Source organism: Capra hircus, chromosome 27, assembly GCF_001704415.2.
Source record: "Capra hircus breed San Clemente chromosome 27, ASM170441v1, whole genome shotgun sequence".
Lineage (NCBI taxonomy): Eukaryota > Metazoa > Chordata > Mammalia > Artiodactyla > Bovidae > Capra > Capra hircus.
The window spans coordinates 22,596,470-22,615,667 of NC_030834.1; the positions used below are offsets into that span (position 1 = coordinate 22,596,470).

The 19,198-nt window shown below is 34.9% G+C and overlaps 1 protein-coding gene across 2 annotated transcripts in view; it reads right to left on the bottom strand.

Moving 5' to 3' along the window:
- SGCZ (sarcoglycan zeta) overlaps positions 9,267-19,198 on the bottom strand; it is a 413,335-nt gene continuing 403,403 nt past the window's right edge. For both annotated transcript variants that reach the window (XM_018041802.1, XM_018041801.1), the window contains 2 exons: positions 17,083-17,206; positions 9,267-9,887 (listed from right to left, as the gene is read on the bottom strand). In XM_018041802.1, coding sequence (XP_017897291.1) covers positions 9,693-9,887; positions 17,083-17,206 — 319 coding nt within the window. In that variant the 3' untranslated portion in view covers positions 9,267-9,692. The remainder of the gene's footprint in view (positions 9,888-17,082; positions 17,207-19,198) is intronic.

Consider the following 19,198-nt stretch of genomic DNA (forward strand, 5'->3'; position numbering starts at 1 on the left):
TTTCCTTCTCCAGGGATTTTAATCTATTAGATAAAGATAACTGGGGAGAAGTACAGAGGATTAAATGAAAGCTTTTAGGTACCAGATGATTATTACTTAAATATATCTTCAGAACATGATAAGGATCAGAAAAATGCAATTTACTCAAACAACGAACAATTAATGCTTTCAGTCATGTACTTTTCCTTCTGTTTACTGATTTTTGAAATGATTCATCTTTTATGAGGTCATAAAAACCAGGCTAATCCAGACACCTTGGACTGAGAAGCTAAGCCTGTAGAAATTGCAATACTTGAAGAATATACTTTGTCTTTTATTTTCTCAATATATATTATTGAATTTGTTGAAGCCACCATATAGATGATCATATTTATAAATAATTGCTTTGAGCTCAAAGCAAATTGTGAATGTTAGTGAGTTAATTGCCTTTAATCTTTGACTACTTTTTGGTTACTCATTTGCCTTCAGTTTTCAAAATATAACATGGTTCCTATAATTCATTCTCATTCTTGAACACTGTGTTTTATTGGCAATGATTGATCATTGTTATTCAGCAAATTGGCATTTGAATTCCCTTCAGCTAACCATTCCCGCAGAAAGCAGAGACATGGTAGGTCTGTCAAAAGCTAAAGTCATTTCTTGACAATTCAGATCAAGTCTTGCTGTTACACAAAATGGATTAAAATATATTTCCCTACCAAAGCAGAAAAATTTAACCCAATGTTGCAGATACGATGTGGGGTTTTCTGTGACATTTTTAGCATGTCTTAAATTTGAAACTGAACTATTTAAAAAAAAAAACTATACATTTTAGACAAAGTAGCCACCATGTTAAAATATTCCTCTAATTTGTCTTGCATTTAGTCATTAAGAGTTTATGCTAAGAAAATTTTAACAGTTTTCCTTTTTGCATTTATCACATTATCACATTGATACAACTGCATCAACCTTACTTCAACTATTGCAAGTATGTAGAGAACTATACAAGCATTTATAAACTGCAGAATAAAACCGATTATAAATAACACAGAACAAAACAAATAGAGAAAGTTGAGGCAGAATTATTTCAATTAGTTTTATTCCCACTTCTATATCTTTAATAAGGTAAATGATCTTTTGACCTTCATAATCATGATCTGAATATGGACAGAAGATTTTTCTGGGGTACTCATAACAAAATAACTAACTTAAATGATCAAATGACACTTACCACTTCTTAGAAGAAATAAGTATATTTTGCAGATATCTAGAGGATATTTGCATTTATTTGGTTGTACACATTCAGCGGGTGGTGAAAATATGGTAGGTCAATTTTCTTTAAAGCAATGTGGGAAACCCATGAATCAGTCAGAGCTTGGAAATACATTTTTCACGTCAAACTGAAAATAATTCATCCTTGAAGACCAGAGTTATTGCAATGAAAATGGTGGTTAACTACTAAATTGGTAATATTAGATACTGGTCCTCTGATTCAATTGTTTTTCTGTTTTAATTGTTCTAATTAATAAGTATTTATCACCATGCATTTCCCCCTAGTAACATGCTAAGGTAACCATCCAAAATCATAACAAGCTGTATGCAAGGAAATGAACCGGTCTGTGCACTCTTTAAAAAAATTTAAAAATCTAAAGTTTCTGAATTGGAAAACTATCTGGTCTAAATAGTTTTATACAATTTGTTAAATATATTGCAAGTCAAATATCAGAACTTTCAAATATCATATCATTTTTAGATCAATCAATATGGTTGGCCAGAAAGATTCATTAGACTATATTCTGGGTCACCTTAACAATACAAAACTTTAAGATGCCCAACTTTAAAATAATAATGTATCCCAAACCCTACCCCATTTATATGATTCCACTTTCCCTTAGGGACATTTGGCCATGGTGTGAGTTTATAATTTATTATGTTCCATGATAAATATTTTAAAAATGCCTTCAGAGCAAATTCAGGAAACTAAGATTGATAATTTACTGTTCAGTCATAGAATTGCAGGGATAGAAAGAATCTTGTCAAACTATAAAGAGAATCTTGCAATCCCATGTTAGAATTATCCCTAAAATATTCCAGAATGATGTAGAAACACCTGACTCAACAGCATTGTCCCAGAGAGAGACAAAACTGCCTTGTTTGGGGTATATTTTGTGATAATACTCAGATCAGTTTTACTGTTATTCTAAGAGACACATTAAAAGGAAAAGCAATTAATAAGTCACTCAACATAACATAAGCAACATTGAGGGGGTTAAAGCATAGAACTTCTCACATTATCACATTATCTGGTTTATTAATTTTTACATTATTTGCGGTCTGCATTCTCTTACCAGCCCCAAAACTCCACAAGAGTCATGGCTTCTCCATCGGTTTAGCTAACCACTGTTTATCAGTGTCCAGAACATGGTGATAGTAGCTACCATTTAGCAAATAAATGAGCAAATGCATGCATTAAATCTAAAACACAAAAAGGTATAACAGGTGATTTACATGACTACTCCTAAACAGAGCTTTTATGTTTATAAAATTGGGAATAATTAAATTTAATTCAAAAATATTTGAGATTATAATTAAACGAGTAACATAAGTTGTCTTAAGTGTAGAATAAAGAATATATGCTTAACCAATGTTAGTTCATGTACTTCTCTCTTTGAACAGTTAATTATCAAGTAAAATAGTTATGTAGAGTTCAGATAACTCTTATAACCCAGGTAATTCTATTGTATGCTCTGAATTATGTAATAGATTGTAATTTATCAAGGGCTTGACAACTCCTCACCTCTGTTCCTTGTTTATTTCATTTCAGTATATTGCTTTATTTGTTAAACTTCCACATTAGTGTAAAAGTAAAAGTCAATATAGCACAGACTTAATACTTTAAAGGATATTAAAGGAACATTGATGCATTTAAAAATTATTTTGAATTTAACACCCTTAGTTTACATTTTGGGAAAGTGAGGCGCTGAACTGAGTTGAAAGATCATGAGACTATCTCACTGCTAAACAGAGCAGAGGTACTGCCAGTGGTCAGTCAGCCTGGAACCTCTGACATGACAGACCATAATGCCACCCCTCCCTAGAGAGCTTGAATTGAGTTCTAGAAACATTCTCAGTAACATGTAGCATGTTGATAACTCCTCTCTGAAGTTTGTCATGAGATGCAGAAGTAAGCTTCTGCTTGGTAACTAACAAGAAGCAACAGCAACACTTTCAGTTTATATAAGTTCCATCTTCAGTAGCCTTTATACCTATGTTCTGTAAACACTAGTATAATATTGCTTTGGAATTATCTGGCTTAATATCCAATCTCCACTTGGCATTATTACAGTTGGTAAATGGTGTGAGAATCTGCTGGAAAGAAGTTTGTGTCTGGTTGCTTACTGGAACCATCCGAAACTTTGTTATAGATTAAATAAAATTATGATATATATATATGATTCCCCAAAGTAACAGAACTCATTTAGTTTCTATTTAGATTTAACATTTGAAAGCTTTTGTAAGGAGTGTAAATGATTTTGGTTTCATTTTGTTTATTTCTAATATTCAGACTACTGTAGATATTTGAATGGCAAAGGAAAAAAAGTAATAGTGAATGAAAATACAATTTTTCAAGGGTTCCTATTTCTTTTTTGGAACTTAAGAGGAATAATGTCACTTTCAAAGCCTATAAGGTACTGCATTTGGAACTGCATCTCTAAAAAATAAAAATATCCATGTTATTGTCTTGAACATGCTTGTTTTTGATATTCTGAGTGTAACAAGGACGTGAAGAAGTTCAGCATCAAGTAAATAAATGACAATTAGTATGCTGTATGTATTCAATGCTGCACATGTATGTGTATTTGTGGGTGATGGTTTTTGTCTGTGTGGGGGTGTGTGTTTGAGCAAATAGCAGTTTGTCTAGTCTTATCCTCAAAATCAAATCACAGCTTCAGAATGGCTAAACTATTAGGTAACCATTTCATAAAATGTAGTGACCATGATCTTTAATTCTTTAGTTTCATTGGTCATGTGTTTAAGAGGAAAAATACATTCAGCTTTTCATGAGAAACATCTTTAGCAAATATAAATATAGATAAAACTAAAATTTTAAAAACATATATCTTAATAGAGTTGATATTTAAAACACATAATCAAAAAGGTCTCTATGCAATACTCATATTCTCCCTCTTTAACTTTTTTCTTAATAAAATAAATGAAATGATAGCATATGAGTTCTGATCCTCTTTGTTTGACTATCATATTTAATCATGGTTACACAGTAGCACCAAAATTAGGACAAAATACAAGGATTACAGGAGAGATCTTAAATTATGTGAGCTCACTGCATGCTTCAAAGGTCTCATTTTCTGAGAAAAAATGTTTCCAACTGCCAAACTTTGCTGCATTTTCTCCCAAAAGAAATATAACCCAATCCACCCCAAACTAAACAAAAGATACAATAGACTGAGTTTTGAATAGATATGTTATCTACAATTTATGGGACAGATAGTCCATTTAAATAGAAAAAGATTGATTTTACATAAAGCAAGGATAGAGTACAAAAGCACAGCTTTTGTAATTTTGGTAATATTGCAATTTTACAAACATATTGCATAGTATGTGTAAGAAAATAGTTCCATTTTTCATATTTCTCTATATACAAGAAAACATTTACATGAAAATTACAAAACAAAATAAATGAGTCGTGGACCTGGTTTAAAGAATTGTATAAATAACGAGACACTCAAACTTGAAATTACATGTTTCCATTGTTAGTAAATGTTCTTGCACATCTTTAACCCTGTTTGGCTTTTATTTATCTGTATTCGAACAAATGAGATATTAAGACTGCAAAAACCAAAAGAATCACAGTTCATTATACCTCATTTCCTTTCATGTTTTTTCCATTGACTTTCTCAAAGAATGAAACTGCTTCAATCCCCACTTAAAAAAAATAGCCCTCTGGTTCTAAAAGAATTTCAAATTGATTATATTTTCCAAGGAATTTTTAGCAAGCAATGAAAGTTTAAACTCAGCTGAGTAAATCCATCCTGGGCCCATTTTATGATACAGTCTTTATGTACCGATTTTATGAATATCAAGGTGTTTCCTACACATGTATAAAAGGTGCATGGACTGTACTAACACAGTTTTCCTTCTAAAACAAAAGCATTAATCAATGATCTATAGCTCAGAATCCTGCAAGGAGGATGTGTACTACTTCATGTTGTAATTATAAGCCCTCCTATTAATTTGAATAAATTAGTAGAAGCAGCAGTGTTTAGAATTAAATACAATAGAAATCCCAGTCTTTGGTCTTTGACATTTAAACAATTAATGAACTGTGATCTAAAACAAAATGAATAACATTGTTCAATGAGGTCATTCATTAGTTTATGATTGTTTTAAATGAATAAAAATGCAATATTATTTTTCTTTGTGATCATAACATTTCAAAATATTCATTATTATAATATACACTAGTACGCAGAGGAAAATAATTTCTCCAAGTATTTTTAAATATGGTCACATGAGCAATTCTAATTAGACCAAAGCTACTGGAAGAATAAGGTGACAAGACCTCACCTATAAAAGACTCAAAGATGAGTTTAGTTTTGATGGCTATATGGAGAATTTGGCCATTAGATATCAACTATTTTAATAATTTACTATTATGATATTGATATTACCTGCCATAAAAAGCACTTAAATGCCTTAAACCCTCTCCATATCTCTACCTATTGCTGCCTCATACAGAGATACCAAGTTTGCAAGGGTTCATGAGGAGTATTACTGTATCAAATGCCAGTTTTATAAAATGCGGCACTGTCCAACTAAGTAATTCAGATGGCAGAATACATAGGAATGGCATAACATGTTACAAGGAATCCAGCAACTGACCTTTGTGATCAAATTACCATGTCTTCAAAAGACCAATGCCTTTTAGTTTGATGGAGATAAGTAATCATAGAATGATTAATAGAGAATAAACATTTGGTAAACACTTCTAATGGTTTCCTAAATGATCTATGTAAACAGACCTAAATACATTTGCTTTCTCTTTAATGTTAACCATATTACTGAAGCCTGTCAACAAAGTGTGGTTTTCTGAAAGGGACATTAATGTTCCAATAATTAGAGTAAGAAAGGGAGTATTAAAAAAGGAATAGGGATTGGCTTCTGGGTTATAAACAAGATGTTTAGGTATAGAAGGAGATAAGTTCAGAAGAGGCTACTGAACTCAAGATTGCTGAGTCTTTTCTTAAGGGAATCACTGAAATTTAGAGATGAAGGTAACCAAACATAACTTTCAGTTTGGTGTAGCTATTCCAAAGAGAAGTAAATGGTGATCATGATAATTAAATATATTTCTTAAGATCATATGAATAAGTGGGGGGAGAAACACAGTTGTAACTCCTGGCTCCATTTTCAGAGATCTGAGATACTGAAATCCAAGATTTCCAGGTTAATGTAAAATACAAAGCATACAATTTTTCAACAATTGGTTAAGTACCTGAAAAGTAGTTTCATACCAGATTATTCAGTTTATGGTTCACAGTAAAATAAGAGAAAGAAAAATGGACTAAGAAGTACAGAATAGAAATTTTGGAAGAAATTTGGAAGTGTGTTTTTTGGGTGGGAGAAGGGCAAGTGTCTTACTGAAATATTCTGAAAGAAAAAAATAGTTTGTCCTCTTGGCTTCTCTCATTTTGACCTCAGAACCTGAAGGCAGATACTCCTCTGGGCATCAGTTCTCAGCTAAGAATTTAAGTGCTAGAATGCTGTCAGTTCTTTCTTCTCTTTCCTTCTTTCCTGTCTGCTTACCTGCCTTCCTCCTTTCTTCCCTTACTGTCTTCTCCAGTTAAACCAGTACCAAGCTTAGGGCCCATATAGTACACTTTACAGAAATCAGTTTTCTGAGTTTAATTTGGGAAAGACAAAATTTGCATCTAAGTCAAGTGCGCTATATTTACAGACCTTGTAACACAAAAATGGCCCTGGAAAAACAGATAACTGATCTGTTTGGGTAGTCTGCAATTAAGGAAACTCTGTATTGAAAAACAAGCCAGTCTTCTTTTATGAGGAAATTAAGGACATTTCAGAGCAAATTTCTATGCCTTTAATAAAAGCCCAAACTCTGAGGCTGAGTTTATACTTAGATTCTAAGAATCTACAACAGCCAGTCAACTACTTTAAACCAACCACTTAGAATTAGTTGGATAGGAAATCCATCTGTATCACTTTTTTTTTTACTACATTGAGCAGATATTTTTACATCATCTATACATAGTTTAAATCTCTTATACATTTGTTTTGAATTGTGTTTATAGCATTTAAACTACATGTGAATTCAAAATTTGACCGCCCTTCACTGGAATTCGTTTTTTACACTTTTTATCTTTTCTCCTCTCATTACATATAGTTTAAAATTTTGATGGCCCCTTTCACGTTCTATAATATTTGCTCTTGGAACTAGGACATGTTAGAGCTGGAAGGAATCTCAAGAGATCATTTGATTCAACACTTTGTAAAAGTTGTAAAGTTGAGTAAACTAAAGCCTGGATATATTCCCAGATTGCCTAAATCAACTGATTGATTAGAAGACAGAGCTGAGATTAGAAAACAGGGTTAATCACTAAACAAAACAATTATTCCCATTTGACTAAAAAACTTTCTGTTTTAATTTAGGGATGTTTATAATTTGAATATGCCTCAAATTAATAAACAGTATTTTCCTAAAAGGTCCATAATACAGTGATTAGCACCCATAACTTCTCAAAATTTTTCATGTTATAATTTGTGTATTATGCAAAAACCAATGTGAAAGTTTATCACAGTAAATTCTAATGTTTTACCTTAAATAAATTAAACAAATATGTTAGGATATGACTTTTTAAGGAATTTCACTTCTTATTTTTACTCCGATATTGACTTAAAGTTGTATATAATAACACCCGACACAAGTTCTATTTTAAAAGCAGTAAAATTGTACTAGCTTTCTGACTTTGCCTAGTACAGTGAAATGGAGCTTTTTCAGATATTTGATGTGTTACATTGTCCAAAGAATATAATTCTGGTCAAAGGGTTCACTTCGCTGCTTGCATTACTTGAATATCTTACTTCAACTAATCAAATTATTTCTACAAGTTCCAATTTCCAACTTCACCCTGTGCCACAGAGTCCTGCACTCCAAAGTTTCTACAGTCATGGACCCCCAAAATGAAACTTCCACACACCTGTAATATAGTGTGTACTGGGGAGAAAGATGGATTGACATGTGAAAATTAAAGACTTACCTTATAGTAATCAAGTCACCTTCCCATAGTAGGAACTATTTAATACAATTTTCTATTCTTGGATTCTGTAAATTGCAAGAATTTGAATTAAGGGGTGTTGTGGAAAGTGAACCTACAGTATTTTGGAGTTATTTATTAGGAGTGAATTTACAAAAATAAGCACTGGAGGATAGAAGAAACTATGCTCTGATGTCAGGGTAGCTTAACAGTCTAATATAAATAACTAAATATTAACAGCTGCAAGGGAATGTGACTAAATTCCTTAAAATAAGAATCTGATGGAGTAAACACATTTTCAACATGTTTGCTAACAGTTTTATGTTTTACTGTTTAAGCAGGGATTTTTAATTTAATTTCTACCATCCTTAAGTCTTAATCTCCAATAAAAAATACATAGATATAATTCTGTAGATGATATTCCAATGGAAAGTGAATTCATTCTCAGCATTAGGCATCACAGTAGTTTTTATTTAGGATGTTTGAATTTTAGCAGTCTGAGTTAAGTATAAAGTGAATGAAGCAAACAAAAATTGTACTATTGGAGCCTAGTGGATATTATGTCAATTAAAAAAAAAAAACTATGGATTCTATACCATCAGTATGTCCCTCTTGATCCTATCTTATATTGCAATAAATTAGATGTTTTGTTAAAAGCAAATACGTCACATGCAATAGCCAAGTAAACACTACATCAGGCCATTCAGATCTGACAGATGATGGTATAATGGCATTTTGTTAATTCTGTAAAGATTCTATTGCTGAGAGCTTTCAAAATTACCTAATGTACAAAATTCTAGACTTAGTAGACAAAGAGTAACAACACATTGAATTTAAAGAAACAAATAAAACTCAGGGTGGGATTCTGTCTTGTCTTGTTAAAAACCATGTATTGAATTGAATTTTTAGTAAAGCAAGCATTACATAATGCTTTAAAATTTTAAAATTCGGGGATAAAAGTTTACATCCAAAAAGATGAATGGAAAATTGTGCTTTCAGACTGTAGAATTAGTTTTCTTACAGGGTTAACCATGTCATCTTGCCATTGGATACTGGGAATTTCATCTATGTAAATGTATATATGTGCAGTCCATATCCAGGTCCTGCAAAAATCTAAAACTGTGTGCTTCACTTCATGTAGCAAAGGCACCTATGTTATTCTCCCTTTTGAGCAAAGATTATGATCCAGTTTTCCTGCTGAAGATGGTTCTTCCACCGTTCTGTCACTCACACTCGCCGGGTCGAGCAGCACAGAAAATCGAGGGGGAAGGTGGCCAGACTCCCTGCTTACCCCGGAAGGAGGTGCTCTGTGGACCATTTGGAGAAGCTCTGGACTGATCACGAGGGAAACGGAGCAGAACTGTGAAGCAGACGGACGGGAACAAAAGGCTATTCTGGTGTGAGGAGAGATCAGTCACTTCAGCTCCACAAGCAGATGTTGCTACTGGACTGACACGTGGACCCGACCCCGGCTGGAGACAGGTACAGTTTGCCATTGGGGCAGACACACAGTTCATACACTGTCTGCCGAGAGTGGGAGGAACTGGGTGAAGAAGGGGAAAAGGAGCCGGTCGGTAGGTTTCCCAGCCGGATTGTATCCGCGTTCAAAAATATCTAGGGGGAAAGAAACTGCATTTTACTTCCTTTTAGCATTCTGTATGCTTAAGAGCTCTACAACATGGTATAATAAGACCACAGGACAAACAATTCTGCTGGTTTAGCTGCCAAGCTTTGTGGAACCAACAAATTGTATTCCTGCGGTACAACCCGCCACCCCAGCCTTTGACACGTGGTGTGTTCAGAGAGATGGTCCTTGATCGGAAAAGCAAGATGGTACAATCTGCTTAGGGGGCCAATCCAGTTATTCAAACGGCCCAGAAACTGAGTGATTTTGACTGTCTCTTAATTTCACTTAATCTTGCCAGTCTAAAGAATATATGGAGAAATAAGGATGGTTAAGGACATGCCATTAGTGAAGTGATGGGCAATTAATTTAAAAAATTTGACTCTCTGGTTTAATTTTTAAAAAAATACTCATAAAATCATGTTGACTCACAGTAGACATCAAGTAGATAAAGTGCACAATAAGCAGCAGATAATTAAATATAATCAGGTTTGAAGTCTCCATGAAAAAATATATTACCTGTACTCAACACCTATGCTGCTAAATCTTCTAACTTGTAAAATTAGTTCATTTATTTCAAATCATGGACTCAACACTTTCCGGGCCAGCAATCATATGGTTTTGACATGCATGGGGAACCATCCAAAGAAAGGATCATGAATTTGAATGAGCAAAGAAACTGGACTCTTTCTAGCTATGTCTTGATTCTATTGTTATGTAGCTAATTACTGCCTACAGGCATCTCTAAATTGACAGGAAAACAAAAGAATACTCCATTTTGGCCTTCATCCTGAGTCCTAATCATTTCTTACTAGGACTCTTGCACTAGCCCCCTAATTGGCCTCCCAGGGGCCATTCTTGTCCTCCTAGAGTCTATGATACAAACGGCTGGAGTGAACTTCTAAGAAACACATATCAAATCACGTCATATCATGCTCACAATTCTCTAACGGCCTCCACCACACTTAAAATGAATCTTCATTACTTTTCACGGTCCACAAGTCCTATAAGATCTGGCCTCTCTCTCTCTAATATCATTTCCTTTAATTCCTCTTACTGAAGCTCTCACATTTTCTCAAACATACCAGAACAACTCTGGCCTCAGGGCTTTTTAATTCCTTCTGTTCCTAGCCTGAAAAGAATTTCTCCAGATATTTATGAGTGAGGATAGATATTAATGGGGTGGTTAGAAAACAGGGGTGAGGGCTTCCTTGGTAGCTCAGTGGTAAAGAATCTGCCTGCTAACACAGGAGATGTGGATTTGATTCCTAGGTTGGGAAGATCCCCTGGAGAAGGAAATGGCAACTCACTTTAGTATTCTTTCCTGGAGAATCCCATGGACAGAGGAGCCTGGTGGGCTGTAGGTTTCAAAGGAGTTGGTCACGACTTAGTGACTAAACAGAGAACAGGGACAGGAGGGAGATTTCCCGTTTGCCTCGTTTTTTATATATTAAAAATTTTTTTTGAAATATAGAAATCTATGGCACATTTAGAATAAGCTAGAAAAATAATTCCTATACCATAGATGTGTATATTTCAGATAAATTTTAGATGTGAGCATATTTGTTCAGGTCTCTACTAAAAGGTCATCTGCTAAAAGAGGACTTTCCTAACCTCCCTATTGAAGTGACACAAATCCAGCAATCTCTCCTTACCAGCTTTACTTAGCTCTATAGTAACAACCCCTTTCTAACATTATATTAAGTGTGCATTCATTCACTCATTGTTTACTTCTCTTATTTGCAAGTAATATCTGTTAGGGCGGGACCTGTCATTGGTTCAAGATTATAGAACAGTGATATAATGCTTTTCCTGCACTTGTACAGGTCTCTCTCCTCTAGGCTAAAATTCTCAGCCTCAAGAATAAAAATTCTATGCCCCAAGATGGAAAGACTTCTTATTTGGTTCTCACATGGCATTTTATTAATATCTTTTTGGTTCATCGCTTGATATTTTATAGTCATATTGATATATTACTTTCTCTAATAAACCATGACCATCTTGAAGTCTGATTTTTTTAATAACATCACAATGTTTGACCTTGCATGTACAGCTTCCATATAATACAAATAGTTTTTTAATAAATGGATAAATTATGAAGTAAAAATGATTGCCTTTACCAACAGTATTCAAATTTAAGAAGCATAATTAATGGTTTTGTTTGTAGGTATCAAATGCTGAAATTTTATTACCTCATAATTTTTTCCAGGTTAAGTAACCAAAAACCAAACAGAAAGAAAGGACTCCTATTTTTTTTTAAAGCAGATTTCCTTTTCCCCTGATGCAAAAGTTAAAAGTATACGAAAATAAGCAAAAGAAAACAACAACACATTTTGGGGGTATAAATGTTGGGCCTCATTTCCTTAGTAAGCACAGAAACAGGTGCTACTGCCAATCCCAGTGGCTTTCAGAGGCTTGCTGACACCAGGCCACATCACTGAGTTTTGTAGTTTGAAACTGATTGTGTTTCCCTTGGTGTAGCCTGACTGAATAAATGTGGAGAGTAGCTATATTTACACAAGCAGGGCATTCAGGTAGCAGCCTCAGAAAGCAAGCCTAGCTGTGGTGGCCCATCAACGGCGTTAGCCTTGCACACCTCCTGTGTGGCCTGCTTCAGTTTAGCTCCAGCAGTGCCCTCCAGTTCTTGGGCTTCCCAGGTGGTGCTAGTGGTAAAGAACCCGCCTGCCAGTGAAGGAGATATAAGTGCTGCAGGTTCAACCCTTGGGTTGGGAAGATCCCCTGGAGGAGAGCATGGGAACCTACTCCAGTGTTCTTGCCTGGAGAATCCCACGTGTAGCGAAGCCTGGAATGCTCTAGTCCATAGGGTTGCACAGAGTCAGACATGACTGAAACCACTTAGCATACATGCACTAGACAATATTTAGCTCCATGAGAATACTTAATTCCAGAAACTTCTGAGATCCACACTGTAGCCTCATCCACTTATGGGAAGTAGCTTTTATTAATAGATAAAATGAATAGGATATTTGAAAAGAGAAAAAAGAGTGTTATTACTGGTTGGTTAAAAATTTGTTCATGTTTTTTCCATAACATCTTACAGAAAAACCTGAATGAACTTTTTAGCCAACAGGAAAGACTGTAGGCAGGAGGAGAAGGGGACAACAGAGGATGAGATGGCTGGATAGCATGACTGACTTGATGGACATAAGTTTGAGCAAGCTCCCAGAGTTGGTGATGGGAAGCCTGGCGTGCTGCAGTCCATGGAGCCACAAAGCATCGGACACGACTAAGCAACTCAACTGGACTAATTATATGGGAAAGGATGATAACTGGACCTTTGGTGGTGATTATTTTGTAGTGTATGAAGTGAAGTGAAAATTGCTCAGTCATGTCTGACACTTTGTGACCCCCGTGGAGTATAGTCCATGGAATTCTCCAGGCCAGAATACTGAAGTGGGTAGCCTTGTAGTGTATACAGATGTCAAATTATGATGGTGTACACCTGAAATGTATACAATGTTACATAAAACTTTTACCTCAATAATAATATAAAATTACGTAAGAAAAGGAACCAAAAAAGAAAGAGAAAAAGAAGAAAATGCTTGTAAACAGTCTAATTCTAGTGAATTTTTAAAATAAAATCCTCAATTTTGAGTTAGCTTTACAGATATAACATCCTTCCACAAAAGGATAGATGACTGAATAAACAATGGATTTCCACATAAAAAAGAAAAGAAAGGAGAGGGAAAATAACGTTTTCTGGATTTGAGACAGAAAAGCAAGTTATGAAGTTAAATGGAGTGTTGTATATTCTTTTCAAACCTTCCATCTTCTCCAGGCTTCTGCAACTCGGACGGACTTGCTCATACCTCTGTCTGTTCTGCTTAAGGCAGTTACTGTGACACTGCTCACTTCCCAGCTTCTAAAACTGATATTTTATTCCATATTGCCCTATAAACTATATATTCCATTCACTCTGAAACTCTTCCAGGCAGTCAGACTAACATCCCTGAGCTTTTCAGTCAAGGCTCACTGTCTTTTCTCAACAAGAATGCATTTATTCCATTCTTACCTGTTGAAATCAGACCTATTGCTGTAGCAGAATATTTAATTAGTTTGGAAAGTAAAAATTGATTTCTCCTTCCTCTGTCATCTTGTAACATATATGTTATTAAGTTACTGCATTACATATGTTATTATAACACTTTCAGCATTTTACATACAATTGTCATTCATGGTGTTTTCCGAGCTGAATTTGAAATTCCTTGCAAAACTATGTCTGAGATGATCGAAGCTTTTGCAGTGTACAACTGTGTGTGCAGCTTTCTTCTTACTTATTTGGGCTACCTCAATATAATTTTTGTTCAGATCTTAGTGAATTTAAGTACTATCTAAGGGTAGGGACTTCATATTTTTCTGTACTGTAAATTGGTTGATCTGCTTTTTCATGACATAGTCAATGAAGCAAAGAGAAAGATTTTACATAATTTCTCTCTCTTCTTAAAAAAATTACATGCTATTTTATTCTAATAGAAAGTGATGTGCTTTTCTGTAACTTTATTTTATTAATATAAAAAATGGCCACAGCTGAAAACCTTTGGCTATTAAGTTATATATAGCACAATTCACAATTAAATCTTAATCTGAAATTAAATTCAAGGATTCTGCTGATACTTTGAATATGAGACCATAAGTAAAGTAGGGCATAAATAGGAGTGGAATGGAGATTAATCACCATCAATACTTATTATGGGATGATTCATTATGAATAATTTGAATGAAATGATCACCATGATAAAAAGTGCTTTAAAAAAGATGTGAGATATTTAAGAAAGATTTCTTTCTTGCTGTGGTAGACAAAGTATTGTAGTCTGCAACTGTAGTGGAAAGAAATCCTGAAAGGTAGTATGGATACATATTTTCAATATTATAAACATATTTCTAGAACATTTAATCTGTAATATACACTAAGATACTAATGATCCTGGAAATAAATTTGTTTCTAAAAAAGAAGCCAAGAAGTTGTGGTACATATATATATATATATATATATAGTGGAATATTACTCAGCCATAAAAAGGAACAAATTTGAATCAGTTCTAGTGAGGTGGATGAGCCTAGAGCCTGTTGTACAGAGTGAAATCAGAAAGAGAAAAACAAATGTCACATGTAACAGATATATATGAAATCTAGAAAAATGGTGCTGTTCAACCTAGTTTCAGGGCAGGAATAGAGACTCAAGCATAGAGAAGAGACTTAAAGACAAAGCAAGAAATGAGACAGTGGGACAAATTGAGAGACTAGCATTAAAATATATACATTACGATATGTAAAATAGATAGTTAATGGGTAGTTGCATATAACACAGGGAGCTCAACCTGGTGCTCCGTGACAACCTAGAGGGGTGGGATGGGGTGGGAAGTGGGAGGGAGGTTCGAGAGGAAGGGGACTTATGTGTACCTATGTCTGATTCATGTTGATAAATGGCAGAAACCAACACAACATTATAAAGTGATTATCCTCTAATTAAAAATTAAAAAAAATTTTTATAGGAAGCCAAATGTGCAATTCAAATTTATCTCAGATCAATAACAGATACTGGCATAAAGGTAAGAAAGGAAGTTCTCCTTTGATTCTATTAATGTCTGCCCTCATCTTTACATGTAAGAAGGTCCAAAAGGCTCTAGAACATCTCTCTCAGATCACTCTTCCATGCTTTTCCTTCTCAGCCTGACCTTTATAAACTCATTAAAAAAAAAGCATATGAAGAAATAAACTATTAAGGGAAGTAACTGGTAGAAATAGCATCACAACAGATTTAGGCCTTCAAGGACTTTGGGAATTATGACAAAAATATACAGAATCGATATGCATTATATATCAGGTTTTGAAATAGGTAAGGTAGAATTAAAAGCAAATGAGAGTAACTACCAAGATATCCAGGCAGATTTGAACAACAACAACAAAAACAAGAGATGAGAATCTTAGAAATGAATGACGAAATTACTAAAATTAAAAGCTTGATGGAGGGATTGAAAGAGAGATTAGACACTGAGTAGGAACTGGGGCATGTAGACATGAATAAACACACAGAGTGAGGCACAGGGTAATAAAGAAATAGGAATGAAGAAGGTGAGGCTACGGGATGTGGAAGGTTAAGAGAATGAAAAGACACATCTTCAGAGCTTCTGAAAAAGGCCTAGAGAGCTAGAGAAAAAGGAGAGAGGGAATATCTGAAGACATAATGCTGAGGAATTTCCAAAATGGACAAAAATGTGATTCTGCAGACATGATAGTCACAATGTACACAGAAAGTAGACAAAATAAATATGTGCCTATCACATTCCAATAAAAAGAGTGGAAAGCCGAAGACAAAGGGGTAAATCAGGCAGTGAGAGAAAGCAAGGTTCTTTAAAGGAATGAGGACAACCGACTTTAAACAGATGCTTGGGTGAAATAAAGTGACACGAAAGAAAACCATCATGTATCTCTTTATCTGGGAAATAACTGCGCGAAATAGCAAAATAAACTTGTGACTTTTGTTTTTCTTTTAGAAAAATATAGGTACTCTTTCTACCGGAACAAACACATGAACTTTCCAAGCACTTTGTGGAAAAACTTTTTGAAGACCAACACAGAACAAAGACAGCAAAGATCGCCTTCATTCTGGGTATTATCTTTGTGTTCATTCTGTTCATCTGTTGATTTTGAAATTGCAGGAACTTGGTGCCCAACTTACAATCAAATTATGAATGAGTATTTTTCAGTAGGAAAAAAACCAAAAACTTTGACTTATGAAAATAATATTTGGTTTACCCAGTCTCATATTCAAGAAGTATTCATATTTTCATAATTTGAGCCCTCTTATGCCACCTCATGTGAAGAGTTGACTCATTGGAAAGGACTTTGATGCTGGGAGAGCTTGGGGGTAGGAGGAGAAGGGGACGGCAGAGGATGAGATGGCTGGATGGCATCACTGACTCGATGGACATGAGTCTGAGCGAACTTGGGGAGTTGGTGATGGACAGGGAGGCCTGGCGTGCTGCAGTTCATGGGGTTGCAAAGAGTCAGACACAACTGAGTGACTGAACTGAACTGATGATCTTATGAAGTAGTTCCTTATGCTTCCCCGGGAACCATAAGCTTGTAATATGATAAGAAGCAAATGCACCCCCCACCCCCGCCCCTGGATTAAAGGGCCAGTGTCTGCTCCTCAGAACTTACCTCCCCCTCTGTGGACTGCAAATGCAGCTCCTTTCTGCAGGTGGCCTTGAAGTCTCCAGCTGCAGCACTCACCTGGACCCCCCGAGGAGCTTCCATTATCAAGGACCTGGTTGGTGATTCGAGCCTAAAAAAAATTAACAAAAACAAAATCCTGAAAACCTTAATATTGAAAAGATGATGCTAGTTAACTAAAACAAACAGGCAGGCATAAATACCAATGCTTGCCATTAAAAAAAAAATCTAAAATGGGTTTTACAAAGATTTTTTATAGTATTCTTTATTTTTTGGCTCTTTATGAACTTCTTCAATTGTTAGCATGAGTTCTTTAGCCTCATTTGCATAACGATTTAGTAACAGTTTCCTGTGTTGTTTCCCTTCACAATGCCCATGAAAAGTAGATCCTGATAAGTTTATCAGTTTAAATCTTTTATACATTTTCGATATTAATGATGGAGTTTTAAGAAGTAAATTTGTAGCAAGTTAGCATGTAAGTATCCCCCAATCGTCTTGCTAAGATGAGTTTTTACAAAAATCTTTACTATTGTGAACTTTCAAGTGTGCCCAGTCAAAATTCTGTAAACTAAACAATTCTCAAAGGGTTCTTTACAGTTCAAGAAATTAATTAAAATGAAGATAAGATATTTCCTACATCAACTGACCTCTATTAGCCCAAGAAAATGTCCTCAGAATGAAAGACATTAGTCTGAGAAAGAAAAATTAACAAGTGTTATAGATAGGCTGCAAAAAGGATAGTTGGAAGGCATTTCAAAATTATCTTCAAACAAAAACCTAGAGAAAGAGCAAATGGAGGTAAAATACAGAAGCAAGAAAACAGTCATAAAAAGCACTTGGTGAGATAAGAGATCTTATCCTGGAATGGGTCACTTTGGATAATAGCTCTGCTTTGGGGCTGCGATTGCCTGCGTTCTGTTAACCACGGGACTTCAGAACAAAAGCTCCTTCAGGTTTACCTTCACCATCATCCAGAATAACTGGTCTCCTTGGAGGATACAGACTGAGAACAGATTTGCAGAGAGAACCTCATGGAATAGTTTGAGCACTGAAGATCAGCTCTCTCTCTCTCAGTAGTAAAGCTGAACTTAAGGACTTGAAAGTGATATTGAAGGACTAGAGCCAGCATTTAGAAGTGATTTTGATGCTTTAAACATTTTTTCACTCACCAGAGAAACTTTGAAACTTTGATTTCTGGGTCTTTGGGATATCTTCACAAAATCCCTGGAGGGGGCAGATTTTGATTATATGCAAGTATTAGTCACTCAGTCATGTCTGACCCTTGGCAACCCCATGGACTGTAGCCCACCAGGCTCCTCTATCCATGGGATTTCCCAGGCAAGGACACTGGAGTGGGTTGCCATTTCCTTCTCCAGGGGATCTTCCTGACCCCGGATCAAACCCGGGTCTCCTAGACTGAAGGCAGATTCTTTACCGTCTGAGCCACCAGGAAAGCCCTTGATTATATATATATAAAAGAAATGTCTGTTTGGTTTTTCTTTAAACACAAATCACACATTTTCATAGAATATTTGCTAACTTCAAAAAGAATTACTCCTAAGTTTTTTGATTCATAATCCTTATACTTTGTACACAGCATGTAAATTTCAAACTCTGAATATTTAAATGTATATTTATGTGATATCCTATGATACACCCTCAAATATACTCTATCTTAAATGGTGCATCTGAGACCATTACTATTTCTATTTGGTAATTACCTATAACATTAAGTGTAATTACGTATGTTTAGACATGACTAAACCACTCAAACATAAGTCAGTTAAGAATTTAACTAACATGGATTAATGTTCTGAAACAGATTATAAATCTGACAACTAAGGAAACACAACTCAATGAACTTGGGGTTATTTTATCAAATAATTGACAAGGTTTAGTTTACAAGGATAAGGGAGTGGGATACTTATATTTGACAGTAAAGTATCTCTATTAAGTGTGAACATTTTTTGTACCATATTTCTACTAGCATATTAAAATATATTAAGTCCTTCTGGGCTTTTGAGTTTTTCCATTCTCATCCTTACTAATTCAGTTCAGTTCAGTCGCTCAGCTGTGCCAGACTCTTTGTCACGCCATGGACTGC